General features: G+C 34.8%; 2 protein-coding genes across 2 annotated transcripts in view; both read right to left on the bottom strand.

Moving 5' to 3' along the window:
* hoxc10a (homeobox C10a) overlaps positions 1 to 18,014 on the bottom strand; it is a 43,776-nt gene extending 25,762 nt beyond the window's left edge. Inside the window, exons 1-2 of the mRNA XM_065285324.2 lie at positions 15,044 to 18,014; positions 11,895 to 13,157 (exon numbers count right to left, since the gene is read on the bottom strand). Coding sequence (XP_065141396.1) covers positions 12,880 to 13,157; positions 15,044 to 15,770 — 1,005 coding nt within the window. The 5' untranslated portion in view covers positions 15,771 to 18,014 and the 3' untranslated portion in view covers positions 11,895 to 12,879. The remainder of the gene's footprint in view (positions 1 to 11,894; positions 13,158 to 15,043) is intronic.
* hoxc9a (homeobox C9a) lies at positions 1,597 to 5,449 on the bottom strand. Its single transcript, XM_065285326.2, has 2 exons — positions 4,734 to 5,449; positions 1,597 to 3,676 (listed from the first exon to the last, which is right to left on the bottom strand). The coding sequence occupies exons 1-2, from the start codon at positions 5,299 to 5,301 to the stop codon at positions 3,432 to 3,434; spliced, it is 813 nt and encodes a 270-aa protein (XP_065141398.1). The 5' UTR covers positions 5,302 to 5,449; the 3' UTR covers positions 1,597 to 3,431.
* Positions 18,015 to 18,481: the final 467 nt, after the last annotated feature.

Genomic DNA, 18,481 nt, shown 5'->3' with positions numbered 1-18,481 from the left:
CCTAATGAAATCGTTAAATAATTTGGCACCCTATAAAAGGATACAAATAACATATTATAATATGTAAATTAAAAATTTAGTTGAACAAATTTAAATGGATAACTATAAATAATAATAATAATAATAATAATAATAATAACAATAATAACAATAAAACAGCAATAACAACAACAATAATAATAATAATAATAATGTATTTTGTTAATATTATTTAAATAACCATTATTAATAATCTTTTATTACTTTAATTTAACTATTATTGTTTATTTATAAAATTTAATTAATTAATATTGCTATTATTAAAGGGTCAGATTGTGACAAGGAATTGTGACGTCTACTTTGACGATTTGTATCAGATTGCTACACACACACACGGGAGAGAAAAGCTGAACATGCAAGCCTCTCTTGGCCCTACTAAACCCTCAGAAAAAGTTGTAAATCTGTCGCACTGATACAATTAAATTGCGCAATAGATGCCTTGATATTTTACTAGACACATTAATGTCTTGTTTATTTCAGACATGCTCATTTAAAGTCCTTTTCAAAATTATGAGCATGCGGTTTTGTGACGCTTCTTGACAATTTTTAAACTTCATTGTTAAACAGGAACGAGGCACACACAGAAAATTTATAGACAACTCACAGTCTATAAAGATGCAGATTACGGATCATTGTTTGTCTCAGTTATAGGAACATAAGTTAAAGGAGTGACTATGGAAGAGAGAAATTCTTTGTAATAAATTAATTTTATAATAACAATTCGTAAAGCATAACTGACATTTTTTCTTAGTCGTAACTATCCTTTATATTATTTTAAATAATATGATTAAGAATCAATTTTACACAGTTACCAATTTGCTAATTTTTAACTAAACTGTTAGATGGATACTTAAATTAAACTTAACAGACAAATTATGAAAGCAACGTCTTTCTTAATTCGTTCATGTAAATGTTATTTAGCTTTTTTGCCGTCTTTGCAAAAGTGCATGCGACGCTGTGCACAACATCCACAGACCGACCTTTTTAATAATTAACAGGGTGTCTAAAACAAATAAATAAATAGAAAAAATACACAGTGTATATCGAAACTCACACGAGACTAAAGCGTCCATATTTCACAATGCATTTGATTAATAACATAAGCTATATGTGACACCACAGAGTGTTCAAGTTTTGTTTAAAGCACCGTGCTTGTTTTCTTTTAAAAGTAAGTGAGTTACAATGATTTTGACAAAACAAAAGAAACACTGTGGATTTTGTAAAGGAAACGATGTAATAAAACTACATTAAAAACAATACTATTTAATATAGGAATACATAAGAGTATGTGATTTTGAAATTTATTGTGTGTCTAAGCATGACTTTCGGTTCAATTTGAGCCAAAATAGTGATTAATAACAATGGCCGCCATTCTTTCACCAGTTTTCCTGCAGTACACTCCCAGGCATCTGTGGCCCAAAATGCGTCAACAGTGAGTCAATAGCGCCATCTCGTGTGCTTGTAGGCAAGTTTACAAATTATCATTGAGTGGAAGCCAAGGCCACACAATTTGTGCCGCAAAATTATTTAATTGGGAAAATTCACAGAAAGCCTATTTGTATGACACTATATGGGAAACTTTGAACTGTGAAAAAACGCATTAACTTTTAGCACTGCTAATTACAAAACATATTTTAAAGCCTTATAAAACCAACACAGTCTCGAAAGTAGTTGTAGCTACAAATATGCCCTGTGAAATCTAAGATTTTGGAGTTTAAGGTATTTTAATGGTTTGCAGTGACTCTTGAATGCATATTGTGGTGTAAGTGGACTGCTAGTTAGCCCAAAGCACTTAAAGCTTCTGCACAACCCTTTGAGAGGGTCCACCACCAACGTCCATTAAACCATAAAGTAATTTAGCCCAGACGTCTAGCCAGTTAGCCAGCTTGGCTTTGTTCGTTCGCATCTGAGACAAACAACACAAGCTTCAACAGGGTTGTAAAACTAGCATTTTTGTTCAGGGCGGAAACGTAGTAGATTGGGCTTTGAAATCGCCGCATCCTGTTCGTATTGTTAAGGCCCACAAAAAAGCAATTCCAGCTGAGCGCAGGAAGCTAGCGGTAAACATATGAACTTTAATTATGTCAATAAGACAACTGCTACTCGAACATAAATGAGCACAAAATATTAAAATCAGTAGATATTATCATTAGGCTTATAAAATAGTCCAACTAAGACAAGATAAAGAAAAATACATGGGCTGGATAGGTTAACCGTAATTAAAGAACGTCGAAATCAATTAAGGCCAGAACCAAAATATCAAAACACGCCATAGCCAGGAGTTTAGGCGTATATATAAACAACTGAAGAAAATGTACAACTGTCCTTTAAATTCACTATATTTATTGTACCGATAAAGGGCGATAGTGTTGGTAAACTGACATTTTCACATTTTTGTACCATTTTTATTTCTGTAATTTCCGCACACTGGAACACCGAATAGCTAGCTATTTTTCAAGCGATACCTAGACATGAAATGCATGTACATTTTTAAAACAACAACAATATTACTAATATTTTAAAGGAGTCATTTAAATTTTAAACAAATTGTAAAAAATTAATTTAACTATTAAAAAACCTGCAAAAACATGCTTTTTAATACAAAATTACTTTGAATAATACACGCTAGTTTCTGAGGCCTACTGGAGGCGTTTGCCATTTGATCTGTGTGTGATGTAAACTTCGATATTTTAGATCGTGCACTAATTCTATCCTCGATACCTTTTGAATGAGAACATTGTACGTGTAGGGCAGACTCTCTGCTATTAATGGGCAACAGATACACTTTCCCATTTGAATCACACTGCTGCGTGTACTTTATGTGCAATCAACAGCAACACAAAAGTTATATTAACATGGTTGTATATATTTGAATATATCTACAATCTATGGTGAAACTCATTTTTTACAGTTTAAAGAATGTAAAATACACCAACTGGAACATTAGAAACAAACTAAGCACATCGACGCAAACACGTTTAGTATTACCATATTATGTAAATATATATACTACAGATTTGATATTCTTTATAAAATACAAATAAATGGTAGCATAGAAAAAAACAATCACGTAAAGAACATAAATTAGGACACTGAAAATTAAGTAGTTCAAGTATTTTAACACTGAAACGTCGGAGTAGCTTCTCTCGAAGTAGAGTCCAATGTGTGTTTAGAATAAAGAAACATTTATGTAAATCCAAACTACATATTAATATGACTCAAGTGAGGATGGTGAAATTACACTTATATTAAATTATAAGAGCTCGATATATCCATATAGGATATTCGGTTTCTCTGTTCCTGTTATGGGTTGAAGGTGCTAAATGTTAAGAGTCATGACGATACGAAATGATGACCTTCCTTCATCCTGTGTCCAATCAATGACATTTGGCCTATTGTTCTTTACTGTCGTTTTTCTCCTTATTCATTTTCTTCATCTTCATCCGTCGGTTCTGGAACCAAATTTTGACTTGTCGCTCCGTTAGATTCAGCACTCTTGCTACCTCATACCGCCGGTCTCTTGTGAGGTACATATTAAATAAAAATTCCTTTTCGAGTTCGAGAGTTTGATACTTGGTGTATGGACAACGTTTCTTTCGGGTTGAACGTGCATGGATCCAGTTTGCCACGGGATTATCTGAAAAACAGCATATAAAACAGTATGGTTAAGGGGTGTTAGCAAACATGCTATTCAAAACTGATGACTGAACCAAAAAGGTTTTTATTGATTGGTGCATTTATAAGGTATTATTAAATAAATAATCAATTAGCAATTGGTTAAAACAACCATTTGTGAACTGCAGCACGAAGCAACACTTCTCATTCTATCAAGTTTAAATAACAATTAAATGTTCAGTCTTCGTGTAAATTGCAGTTAATTTCATAGGAAGTCCCCCTCTAACTCTTTTTATTTAAAATGGTTTAGCAAACTCGTAGTGAAACTGCGCCGTAAACTAGGGAAATGTACCTATTTGCTTTATAGGCCCATAAAACGCAAAGGCTTGGGACTCAAGCCTTCACAAGTCTACTCTCAAAGTTCTGCTATGCAATGAATGCACTTCAAACATTCCACGTGTTTAGTTTTTCTCACGAAGTTTCATTTATATGTAAATTATATTTAATAGAAAATTTCAAAATACAAGTCAGCGTTTTGACTGCTTTTACATTTCCAATTGGTCTGACGAATGAATTATATGCTACAGCCCACAACATGAATAATTTAAATCGTGTTATATTACCATTCATATGAGAACAAACAATATTAGATTATTTTATATTTATTCTTTTTTTATTCATTTAAATGTTTAATACTCGCGTTAGGCGCTTATATTATTTCTGTGCCAGTGTCACACTAGAAGTAGTTTCTACATTAAATAAAGAACTTTATCGTTTGTTTTTTTGTGACTATGATCATAGTTGTGGCAAGGTTATCTGTAAAACATTATATGTACCTTCTTCGCCAGACTTGTTTTAAGGAGACCATTTTTTATAACCCACTACCCGTTTTACAACCCAATTCTATGGCGTTTGTCATCAATGGATAGCCCCATAGACTTGAGTCGGCGGAGTACACCACAGAGGATGAAAGGGTATAGAACTTGGTTTTACGACGGACAACAGCCAACCACCAAGCGAATGCAATAAACTGAGAAGCATCCCATACCCGGTTGTAAACAAGAATGGCTTCAACTTACTTGGATCTAATTCAGCCTTGTCGTCTTTGTGTTTTCCGGAAGACAGACTCTCCGTTTCAGGCGATGGTGTGTTTTGCTGCTTTTCTCTTATATCGACGGCAGAGCAATAGAGATAATCCGTGTAAGTACGTCCGTTCGAGCCCAAACAGTCTCCAGCACGAGGATCCTGAAAGGTATCGGGCTTCAGCCCGTAGTGCCTACTGTTCCCTGTATATCCTGGAAAAGACACGGTACCGGGGATAGGCTCCAGCCAAGAGCGGACGTACCTTGAGTCTGTGCCTAGGTGAGGTTGGTGAGTGTATGGATGGTAAACCACTGACGACTGCGAGTGAACGGGGGCCCACGAGGTAGTAAAAACTGGTGGTTTCGGGGCAAAACTGCAAGACGGGTAATCCGCGCATTCCGGTACCAGGGACGTCGGGCGTGAGCTGGAAGATATCGGACCAGTGGCCGAGAAACGACTCGCCAGGACATCCTCGCTCTCATGGTTGATCAATGAATCCACATAATAATTACTTATGGGACCCGTAGCCGACATGGCGATGTTTCCCTTCTCTTTTACATGCATCCGATTATTATATGGAGTGTATGTGTACTTTTTTATCTGACCGTAGAACAATCAAGACAGGTAATTATTTCAGAAAGCTTCTGCGCCTCGGATTGGACGTCTGCTGAACACGTGATTACATTTACCCCCTGAAAAACTGCACAGCAGATCAATGCGCGAGTCCTCTTGGAACGGCAATGCACTTCGAGTTTGCAGTAGGTCGCTAAATTTTAATGTTGTGTTTTGATATAGATCCTAAATACATGAATGTTAATGTGTTTTAATATGTAATGGAACATCTGTTTAATGTGATGTTTTATTTGTAGCCTACGTAACAGAGCTGTACATGTTAGCCGTTTTAAAAAGGCACTATTTGTTGGTGTAATCAATCTCTGTCGAGTGAATGCTACTGTGCTCTGGCTATGCTTCTGCACACCCCTTACTGAATAATGTTATTTATTAAAAACAATTAGGAATAAAATACTATGTTTTAATTGTCTGTTTTAATTTCACTTTTAATTCTTTATAATTGAAAAGGACTCGTTGGAATTAATGTAACAAATATAAAGCTCTTATGGTGCCGAGAGGGTTGACTTTACGCACTGCTATTTTCCACTAGTTTCAAATAAATACAATTGGGGTATCCCTCATAAAATGGAGTTTTAAAACTCTGGGCAGTGGGACCAGTAAGACGCCTGAAAACGCACCACAACTGCGACTATATTCGTCAAGTGGTCGTGCATGCTTTTATGTCCTTCAATAAATTTTTACGAGGACCATTTGATTGTTCATAAACGTGTCGTTAATAAAACTGCAGTTGAGTTCCTAGTATAACATAAAACCAACACTGGGCTTGTGAAAGAGGACTCATCAAACCTCTGGCGAATACACTAGGAGAAAAAAAGATCTTGTTTACAAACTGTTGTTAATTGTTAATAAAATTGTCTCTGAGATAAAGGTTTGTAAATTTATGTAGATTCGTGTTTGTCCAGTTCTATCAAATCTATTTCTAGTTGGACTATTTAGTAATTTTGTTTAATGTAAAATAACGCTACATTTTAATTCTCTTCACTTTGAAAATATCCATACTGATGTTTTCGTAAATTTTGGTCCGTGTTAGGCCCAGTATGATTCCGGCCACATGAGGTCGGGCTTTTTATCCCATTGGTTGTTTTTTATTTTTTTGCAACGCCAAAACAAATATTACTGTCGCACGGTAAATAGCGTTTAAACTTAACTTTAAAACTTTATTCAAACAACATTATTTACATTAATTAAGAAGAGCAGTTTAAACAGTTTACAGAGATCTGCCCTAAATAGATAAAGTGCCATTATGCACCACTTTTCCATTTAAAAACAACTTTTGCAGTGCACACAATTTTTAATTAGCAAAACAACGAAAAGCAATAAGATAAAAATTAAAGAAATAATAATATACTACATAATATATAATATAGTTGTATTTACGGGTTAAAAAGAAGGCGTGACAGCTTGTTGATAATTGTCTGTGTCTGCTTTCTCCTTGCAATGGACTACGGAAGCCATATACTCTGCGCAATAACCAAAGTAAAACCTAATGTCACAGTATGGATATTTAAAAGCTCTGTGCAAGGTTTTAGCTTACTATCAGTGCATCCAATCTAATCATAGATTTCTCAAACTGTATACAAAACATAAATCCCATAGGCTACGTGAAACATTCTCAAACAACTACTGAAAACAACAGCATCTGTATTAATGCATATTTAAAAAAAATCAAAGTTTAGCGCATCGCAATAGCCTTAAGCATTTTTAGAGGGCGTGGTACCTATAAAAGGGACGTCAGTTGTCGTTGTTTACTTTTGTAATATTATTTTCTAATGTAATCTGTGTTAGTAATACGACCAACAATGTTGCAACATGGAATAAACATCGTTAATGTTTTTAATAAATAAAACAATGTCTTTGAGAATTCGAAATGTAATTGTAATCTTCAATTGCACGTTTTACATCGATATAGTTGTATAAAATGAATTGTATATGGATCAGTTTAATTATGTGTCAAACAAGGATATGTTTTTATTGTTACAGTGTGCAAGCGTTATATAAACAAAATATTTTCTGAAACCAAACAATTTATCTTCTTTTTTTAAGATAGTTTGTTTATTCATGTTTAAATATTTGTTTACTTATTGTGGGAAATTCTAGTTTTTAAACGATTCATTATATATTCAAAGATGTTGTGATTTGAAGGGGGCAACTTGAACAAAATCACTTGCTCTAAAACTGGTAAAATTTAGCTATAGTGTTTGTTGGTGTTTCATTTTCTTCACGCAACATCTACTTAAGCCGAGCTCACTTATTACTTTCGCTTTTTAAAACAAAATGTTGTTCATATTATCATGTGATTGACCTGTTTGAAAGATATTGTGATTTGCATGTACATAGCAGTCACTGAAAGCATATCTAAAATAACACTGTGAACACAGTCTAAAGTCAGCAACATTTATTTTTATGTAGAAATAATAATAGAGAAGTAGGCTTTCCACCCAAGAAACTGCACTGCATTGCGCAGTCCCATGTGACATAATAAATCATATGGCTTGCACACAGCCAAACTTTCTCCTGTATTAGTGTTATTTAGGCTTTCGAATTAATTTCAGATTTTAGGTTGCCATTAAGAAAAACATTATTGGACCATTTTAACAATAGCATGTGAGTCTCTTACAAATGCACTTTGGTGATTTTTTTAAACAATTTTTTAAACATCAAAAAGAAACCCCGTCTGCTACATATATAACTACTTCTTTAATATAAAAAAAAAACTCTGCTAACGTCTCTTGGTTGCTAGCAATATTTCACAGTTAGACCGCACAGTAACACATCTAAAAATAAGGCATAGACAAGTGCACCTCAAGCACATAAACAGGTTGAAGGAGAACAGTCTTGCATATTTTTTAATTTAAGAAAAGATACATGGTGTCAAGGATGCAGAAAAAACACCAACCATATTATACGTGTTGTTACACACTACTGCAGTATACCTAGACCATATAATTAAATCACCAATGGCAAAAGCCTTGCCGGTTACAACTCAACAAAATGGTGGAAAAAGATATTCTGTATTAAAATGACCTCAAACATCAAACAAGAGATGTTCCTATAGATTTTTATAGCTTTATTGTAGTATGTGATAAAGTACTTTTTTAAGTGATTTTCATGTTATAAAACTGAAAGCTTTAAAACGCTTGTGTGTATAATGTTCAGCATGCGGGTTTTAACGTAATGACCTTTATAAATACATTTAGGCATCATAATATTTTTCTTTTCACATCTTTCCTTTAAATAATGTAGAATGAAAAGTTAGCATCTTGAAATAAAATCTCTTTAATCACGCTGAGTTAGAGGAAGCGTTAATTATTTTCATAGAAGATGCAGGGTCTAGCTTTTGAATAAATGAGCTAGTTTTACGCATACATACTTAAATCATGTTACATGTAAAATCTTGCAATTTTATTGTTGTAATTTTATATCTGCGTTTTTTTTCTTTTGCTAAAGCACGTCCGAAAAATATATCGAATTAAAAATATTTGCATACTATCAAATGTGGTGTGCGGCCATGGGTGACATAAATATAGCAATAGGAACATTTAAAATATTGTGGGTCAGTCCACTATGAAAAGTTTGTATATTTTGTGTTGTTATTTGAATCAAACACATTACCGAGAAACAAACCCTTATTGATTGGTCTGGCAGAATGCTTCAAAGCTGCTTTGTATTAGAAAACCACTTTAATTTGTGTAACTGCAGCCCCACTTTGATCCAGACACATAACCTGACACATAAAATCAGAAACGAAGCTAAATATGATTATTTGCATGCAATTTGCATGCAGGCTGGATGTGTGAATGTCCATGTGTGCCGTGTCTGGACTAAGTTACATTCACTGAAACCAAACACTACAATCGTCTAACTAAACAAAATCAATGAACAATGTAAGAAAACAGGCAAAAAACGTATCATAGTTTTTTCTAAATGTTCTCACAAAACAAGTCGCAGACACAGTTTTTGCTGAATTCTCGTCCAATACCTGGACATTAGGCCATCTATTTACATCACGCATAAAAGCCTTCCCTCATACCAGGAATATGCTCTTGCTAATGCTACAGTCTATTGCAATTAATGCGTCACATAACTGGCAGTAATGCCGCACTATGCTGAAATCAAACGATGAATTTCATGACTTAACATTTTACCATTCTAAATATATTGAGACGGAGCTAACGTTTTAATGCCCAATCCTTAGGCTATTTGAAGATATTGCGGCTATATATGTATACTAGGCGGCAATGTCCTGTGGGGCTATTGCGTGTGCTGTAAACTCTTTGTTGGTGACGCATTCCAGAGGAGAACCCCATTCACTCAGCTGAATGAAAATGACTTTGGATTCCAGACTGTCTCCTCCCGTCGCAAAACAGATGAAGGGAGGGGACATGGTTAAGAAAACATGCAGATATGGTAAAATCTGCACTTTCAGTACAGAGGACCTGATGAGGCCTTTCGCAACAAACAGCTGTTCATTTAACATTAGCTCAATTAAAGCACATTAATTAAAGAATTGTTTTAGAAGCTATACGCCTTGTGTTACTGTAGCGTAAAATGAAGACAAAACCCCAAACTGCTATTTTCCGAAGAGAAGTGGCTGTGGTAACCACACTGTTGCAACGCTGACCAACAAATAGAACAAAAATCCTAGTGCTTAATTTGGATTTTTTTGTTAAAACATTCAGAAATGCATGTTATAATTAGATATGCATACATAAAGACAAAGGCATTATACAGTCAAAATAATATTTTAAGTTCAAAAGCTGTCCGTCATTTGCACACCATCAAATCTGCAATATTAACGATTGCGAAATATCAAAAGCAAATAGGTAAATGCAAATCAACAAGACATCAAATATAAATTAAAATTCATGCACCTTGAAATGCGCACGTTTTACTATCCAACTTTTTATAATTGTTCCTTAGCGGAAGCTACATGTCAAACAGCATCCATGGCTACTGGCTACTATACTGCTACTAGTATGATTTTAATTAGAATTATTAAGTTTAAGTGGCAATTTACAGGACGTTGGCAAATTGACGCAAGTCGCTTACAGGTTCAATGGTCTGTGACTGACCACATGCCGTGAAGTGTGTGATAAAATTACGTGCCAAATTTTAAATTTCATAAATATTTAAAATATTTAAGTTAAATATTATAAAGACTGGTTGCTTTCTAACGCTATCAAAACCATGCATTATTCGTCGCAGGGTCAAATATTCAAATTGTAAAGTGTTTTGTGTGTAACTTGACTTTTTACTAATAGGCACACGCAGTTAATAGATGCAAATTCATGCAATTCCATAACAAACCACAACCTGATATACAGTGGAAAATTATAAGTGCAAAGATTGTTTTCTTTATTTCTTTGTGTCATTTGGGCCTATATGTCCATTCTAGTCGTCCATCAATCAATCAACTTTGTTTCCCAGCTGATACTTTTTTCTTATCTTTCTTTCGGTCAATGTTTTCTCGCCACTATTACCAACAACGTTAAAAGGTGGATAAAACACTATTTATCGTATACTGTAATGAATGAATGAGCTATATTAAGGGACGGACTAAGTTTGTCCCATGGTGTTTACAGTCCTTTCCCCCCCTTGAGAGTCTAAATTCGCTTTTACAGCCTGACACATAAAGGCGAGCAAAGGAGAAAAAGAGACCACTGTGGCTATAATCGTTCAGTTCATTTACAATGCCATTTGCGAAAACTTCACTGCACAGGGTGTAATTTAACGGCAATTGTCGCCCTTGATGAAGACGAACTGACGTAATCAAGGCAGTTTCTTGTTGTCGAGCCAGGAAGCCAACCCCAACAACATGAAACTACCTAAACCACGCACCAGCTGCGCGTTACGGCGTTATCCACAGGAGATGACAAACAACAAATCTTCACAGATAAGTAAGTCATTTTACATTCCATTCTTCAAATGTCAATTTAATCAGAGCTGGTATATAGTTGCCTGACAGGCCACTGCTTTATTTACGTTTAAAAATATCACCAAAATTAATACAAACTGAGACTACCGGCAAGCAGCATTATTAATAATAAAACGTGTGTAAATATCAAACATTTTAGCGAAAGCCATGCTGACAAATTACTAGCATTCAAATAATTACAGGTTTTCAACAAAAGTGTGACTGTCTAAAAAGTTTCCTGTGGCTTTTTTCCCAGACACTAAAATGCACCCGAAGACATAACCCATAATTAACGAGAAATCTGACAAGGATTGTCCTTCAGAGGCATTACAAATAATTCATAAATTAATTACACATGATGCTATTATTAGTAGCTACACAACTTTAACTTGCACTTGGAAGACTGGCCACAATATCTACAACAGCACTTCCTTATCAGTCACTGTCAGAAGTATGGAGAGCAAAGTCCCCATCTCAAGATGAGCCTTCAAAAAAGCAACTGTCGTCAAATCAAAGCTGTTATCCGTGTCAGCGATTTAAACGCAAATAGAAGCCAAAATAGCCTTCTTCAAGCTCAGTCGACAAACAAAAAAAGAAAATTTGATCCTACCTTGTGCTTTCTTTACATGGCTCGAACAACGCTGTTCATAGGATCCACTCATTCATTTACTGTTGCTGTAGTTCCTATCATTCATCCGTGTTCAGTCCATCGTACCATAGCTTTCCATTACTCCATAATAAAGGGTTCCTGGTTCCAAAACCGCCAGGCAGACCGCAGAGAGCGTCAGTGAGGCCAGCACATTGCAGTCTCCAGTATGTGAATTAGCCCTCCTCCACTCACCTTTTAATGCATCTTTACTGCAGCAGCACATTATATTTGCAGATCATAAAATCCACCCCCAGCGCTTTCCAGGACCGTCATGACATTACAATTTTATGACCTTGACTTACTGTGGTCACCTGGATAATATTTAAATCAACGTTATGGGTCTCCCACTCATATTCGAAGTGCTCTGCACTTTCTCTTTCTACCTCTCTGCTCTGTCCTCACCAAAAAATTCCCAGTCAAAAAGAATACAGAAGAAAATGTGCAAGGGGAAGGACATACAAGAATTTGATTTGATTTTCCCACCCCGTTTTATTTAACACCCTTTCCAGTTGAACATTAAATTGACAGATACACTTAAAGGACAAAGCATGCAAAATACAGAGTACGCATTGTATAGGACAAGCGCACTGATAGCAAACAGGCTAATCTAAGACATCAAGTAGACATCTCGCTTTTAGGATTTGGACTTAGGGAGCCTATAATACAAATCTGTCACAAATATTTGCACGCACAGCTTCATTCACAACTGATATATTTACAAATTTATACTGCTCATTTTCACATTCATAACTCAGGCTAAGGTTTTTGCTTCAGTCCCTTTGCAATTTAAGTCATGGACCAACGGTTTTTACCTAGGGCCTTGCTTTGCTATTTTATATTTTGCGTATATATGCGTGAGCGAAAATAATAAATGAAAGAAAAAGATGGGTATGGGGCAAAAAAAGTATTTGCTACATTTTTTTTCTTTTGTCTATTTGTTTAGCCATCAGTTAAAGCTGTAGGCAGCAGTTAGCTCCCGGCCGCGACTTTCTCTGCTGAGTTTCTTTAGCTTCATCCTTCTGTTTTGGAACCAGATCTTGACCTGTCTGTCTGTGAGGTTGATACTCTTACTGATCTCCAGACGGCGCTCTCGAGTCAAGTACATGTTGAACAAGAACTCCTTTTCCAGCTCAAGTGTCTGATGCTTTGTGTATGGACACCTTTTCTTTCGTCCACTTTTTGCTTTTAGCCAGTTCCCCGTTGCTTTTTCCAATGCTGTCTCATCTGCAAAAGAAATGAAAAAAAAAAAAATATGATATTAGAGTGTAAATACGAGTTAACGCAAGTTAACCATCATAACCGTCCATTTTCACAATCTAAAACTTGTTTAGTATAATAAACAGTATACGTTTGCATAAAATGTATTTGTAGTTTTATATATTATAAGTATTCTAATAATTTTATTTAACTGCATTTTTAAAAATGTAAAACTAGGCCGCATAGCCGTTCATTTCCCAATTTATATAGGCTATACACAATTTATTAATATACACACACTCTATATATATACACATGTATATATACTTATATATGCATTTGTTTATTTATGTCCGAATGCTCTATATTGTTTTAATACAGTTTCTGTCCAATTTCCAGTTGTGTAGCTTTGCAAGTGTTATTTGCAAGTCATCAGCCTGCAGTTATTTTTGACTAAAATGTCACTCAGCAAGACAAAAAAACTTGTAAGAAATTTCGTAACAATGCTCACCCATAAAATATTTTTTTTATTTTTTTTACAAAATAAATAAGCCAACACAAAGTGCGTACGTGTTTCATTTGGGTTAATTTCTTATGCTTGCCTATTTCAAACAAAATCAGCCTAAATCTTTAGATCACGTATTAAACAAACATGGGAATAAAAAAGTTTTCCAAATTGGGACATTACAAATGTATAGACAGAATCTAACAACTCCTTAGAGCGATATAGTGCTTAGTAAACTAGATGCAGAGACTCAAAAAAATGTTTAAAACCCGGATTATCAGATGCATTTTATTTTAACCACTACACAAATACGCTTAAATGTTATATGTAATCAATCATTTTTTGATTGACATTTGATATAATGACAACATGACAATGTAATTACATACGCGCATGATATTGATTTAAATTATTAAAACGTTTTAATGTGTATGATTTTCAATATAACCACGCTTTCACAATATAACAGCATTTTTTTATAATTGTTTACTTAGCAAAAATATGTATCCCATACACATCAAATACACACTGAAATACTTGTCACAAATACTGAATATTTGCGTAAATTATGTTATTCTTAATTTAATTTTAGTCAAAATCTAACAAAAAAATACTGCATACACACTTTTTGGGCTTTAATACATTTAGGCTATTCCTTTTAGGGTGGTGATAATGTACCGGTTGTTATTTTTGATCGGAATATGAATATTGCATAAGTCGTGTATTATTTACAATTGTAAAAAACTGGAAATGCCATAGACGGCCGAAAGCTTTTTAAAATTATTTTAAAATTAAATTATATGGGGAAGACTTTTATAAAGGGCACGTCGTTATACAATTTTTGAGGATAAAACGTAAGTTCTGTGTGGCACCAGCTGGGTTGAAATATAAACGTAATTTAATTTCTATAAAGATTGATGAGAATATTGTGTTGTATTGCTTTTTTGTGTTACTGCGTTCTAGCGTCATCATAGCGTATTGTGCTATTCTGTTACTTCAGCTATTCAATTAATGCAAGGGACATTTGATTTCTGAATTAGTGTTATATACTGTTTACATTTTAAATGACAATTTAGGATTTAGTGTAAGACTGAGTGTTAAAAGGCTAATTTCTGTCTTTTACGGCAACAGAAGTACTATCTAGGCCTGTAAGCCACATATGGTGTGATTATATGTCTGTTCGATGATGTAAACATGGCCCGGCAGGTCGTAGCAACCAAACTAACACGTTTTGCAATTTGACATTTAATTTGATTATGAGTTCACATGTTGTACATACAAGATAGTGCGATATGTGTGGAGTGTGTGTGTGTGTGTATGTATGTATGTGTGTGTGTGGGTGCGTGTGTGTGAGGGACAGAAAGAAAGAGAGAGAGAGAGACGAAAGAGAAGGAATTAGCTTTATCACCTTTCAATTCGCTCTCGGATTCATCGGTACAACTTTCCGTTTTAGAGACATTGTCCTCTTTTCTAGAGTGTCTCTGATCCTTTTCGTCCTCTTGCGTATTTTCTTTCATGTCTGCTGGTTTCTGCTTTGCTTTGTTTGTTTTGACATATGAATCTGCTGCTTGTGTCTCTACAGGCGTTATTCTAGGTACTGGATTAAAGTCCGAGCCGAACTCATCTTCATGGTGGCCCCTTTCATTGGTGTACACCTGGCTCCGTCGGAAATAATCGGGGGTGGAGACGGCGCCTTGATTCGGGTGTCTGTTATTGTCTCCCAGACGGATGTAGGTGGATTTCTCAGCGGACTCATTGGCGCTGCCGTTATCAGTCTGGTAAAGGCAAGGAATCGCTTCTTCTTTCACATTACTGGCTGGAAATGAGCAAGGGTGCAAAGGCTGGGCAACAGGTTGCGAGCCCCTGTAAGTTTTAGAGCCTGCGGTCCATGCGTCCCGCTGCGACAGGTAATGCGAATGTTGATAACTACCGAGATGCATCCCGCTCGGCTGCAGCTCATCCCGTTTGGAAAGAGGGGTGCCGACAATTCCAAAACTACCCATCATTGAACAGCCATAATCTGCAGACGGTTGCATATATATTCCGGAATAACCCTCACCTCTGTAAGGAGATGTTCCTCCCACCAGCGAATCCATCAGGAATGTGTTGGCTGCCACGTTGTTCGGACATGACATTTTGTTACTCAGCTTGTTTTTCTTGTGATTTAAAACAGCCTCCTTTATGCTGAAGAGTATACGGACAGTAGGACGCTGACATCTTTTGGGGGGGCGAAAAATATCAGCAACATAATTATGGATTCAAGGCGGTTTGTCATGTGATTTTCAGACCAATAGGGTTTTGAAAGTGGCCTTGATGCGCCAGACCGTCTTGACGTCACTGGGGTCAAGTTGGTGAAGTTGTATAGCAGAGCGCGGAGCAATGGCGCCATCTAGCTAAATTTTACTGTTAAGGAAACCCATGCAGAACAAAGAACAGACGTCTACACGCACATTTACGTGGCTTATGCGGCTCCAAATCAAAAATGAACCTCAGGCAAGTAAATAGAACCCTTCGTAAAATTAACGGAAACACAATAACGAATATAATAACCAATGGACACTTTTAGACGCTTTTACAAGACAGTAGCTAGATGAAGACTGTGTTTAGAAAATTTACATTCTGGGGCTCGTTGTAAATTGTAAATTCTATTTAGTGGATTAGTTGCAAAATCAATACATACTTACATAATTACGGTTATATATAATATATTTTTGATACATTGGTGTTTCATATAGCCTACCGGTAATACATAATGTATTACACTGGTGTTTTTAAATATGTGTGCTTATGCATTGTCAGTAGTTTGTTTATATTTAGGAAAAACGTCCTGTATTTTGAAAATACATTTGTACGATATTGCAAAAGTTTTAGTTTTTAGGTACAATTCAAATACATTTTTTAATAATCACCGTTTTGCTTTGTGTGTGTATTGAGAAGTCCGCATTCTGTTGCAGTGGCAATTCACTAAATAATCCTAGTTTTGTGAACTCACGTCAGAGGAAAAAAAATAAAATAACATTTGCAATATATATACATGGAACTTGTACTTCTGCATATATATATATATATATATTATAAATGATATTTATAAATAGATCCGTAAAACAACTTACGTAAGCCTTCTGAGTTTTAGTAAGTTTGTATAAATATTCTTTATAAATCTCCACTTGGGATATACTCCAGTTTTAAAATGGACAGTTTTCTTCACATGGTTGTAATCCGTTAGGCTAAAATTCGTGAGACACCAGAAATTTCGGGTCTAAATTTAATTCGCATTTTAAAAATACAAAAAGTGTTATGCGGTCGTAGAAATGTCACACCAACAGTTCTATTGTTTAGTGTTCTATAAGTATAAAAGCCACATTCGTCCATTTTTATTTTGCAGATAATTTTCATAAATAAGCTTGAGGAGAGTAAGTTAACTAAATGCACAACTTGTACAAGTTTATGTAACCGAAAGATATAGAAAACAAAAGCAAGCTGTTTAAAACGTTCGTAATAATGTTTAGGCTAAAATACCATAAGCCGTAATTTAGTGCAACTACAATAAAAAAATTAACTTGAACGAACTATTCAGTGTTTGTTTGTCTGTGTAGAGCTTTATCATATAGGCACCAACTGCGAGTTCAGTGCCTGTGACCCAGCGTGAGACATGGGGGAATGTGATTGGTCTATGTACTTGTCTGTCATTGAGGCTTCTCATCAAATCATTCAAGGGATTCGACCGAAAGATTTTCCAAAACAGACAAATAATGCAGATTCATACTAATGTTAACTTGTCGATTATGAGATTTTCTTTTTTTTCATTCTCGTCCAGAATTACTTACATTTTACATTACTTCAGAATTAGTATGAGGCCTTCAGTATAGTCGGTTATTCATTTTCACAAATATTTAAAGGATTTATTTGCAATTATAAACTATTACTTTACATGTGTACACGTGAGTATATATCTGTTGATATATCTATTACGTTGATATAAAACGTGTTTAAACAATGCAATGAAATACTGTGTATTTAAGGCTAACAATATGTATAGCAATGGTAAAAAAATACAATAATTTAAAAAGGAAACTGTCATTAAAAAAAATGCATGGTTGTCCTAATTATAATTTAATTTACAGGTGAAGCTTCTCCATCATGTGCCGTAACAAGCAAATACAACGATACAAGTGTATAGGAATATATAGGTAGCCTATGTATGTAAAACATGCACATTTTATTAAAATTGCTTATTTCCTTTTTGGTATACGTAAAATGTCTATAAACAATAAAATGCGAATGAAAATATAAAAATGTGTTGCATGGAATGTGTAACATACTTTTTTAAAATTTGTTAAATACACATTGCTTCATTACTTACTATTTCTGTACCTATTTAAATATATAATGTATCATTGTTTCTTAATAAAAATGAAGAATGTGTGATCTGCGGTTTTGTTATTTTAAATGATTTCAGTAACACATATGGCAAACTCCAACACGTGCTGTTTTATGATTATTATTTTTTCAATCCTCTTGTGTGTGCAAAAAAATACAGAAATGTGCCTCGAGTTTTTGCGTCAGCTCTTATATGTAGGCTACTTCGTTTCGAATAATGTTTGTAGCATAATCTATACGTTTGTTTTAATAAATTCTAAAGTCTTGGTATTTGCTTGCGTTTGTAGATAATTTTTTTTTATAGTTTTATATTTGATTACCCATGTATGTATTTGCCCGGCGGCACGCATAGGTAGGCCGTAGGCCCGTGTCTGGATTTTGAGTAAGTGTTGATTTTTGATTCTTTAAAGCCCATTACATGCGCTTTACTATAAAGAGCACTAAAATGTCACAAAATAATAAAAAA

Source organism: Paramisgurnus dabryanus, chromosome 21 (genome assembly GCF_030506205.2).
Source record: "Paramisgurnus dabryanus chromosome 21, PD_genome_1.1, whole genome shotgun sequence".
Taxonomy (NCBI): Eukaryota; Metazoa; Chordata; class Actinopteri; order Cypriniformes; family Cobitidae; genus Paramisgurnus; species Paramisgurnus dabryanus.
Note: the sequence above shows the minus strand (reverse complement) of the source record. Positions and strands in the feature narration are given on the sequence as shown.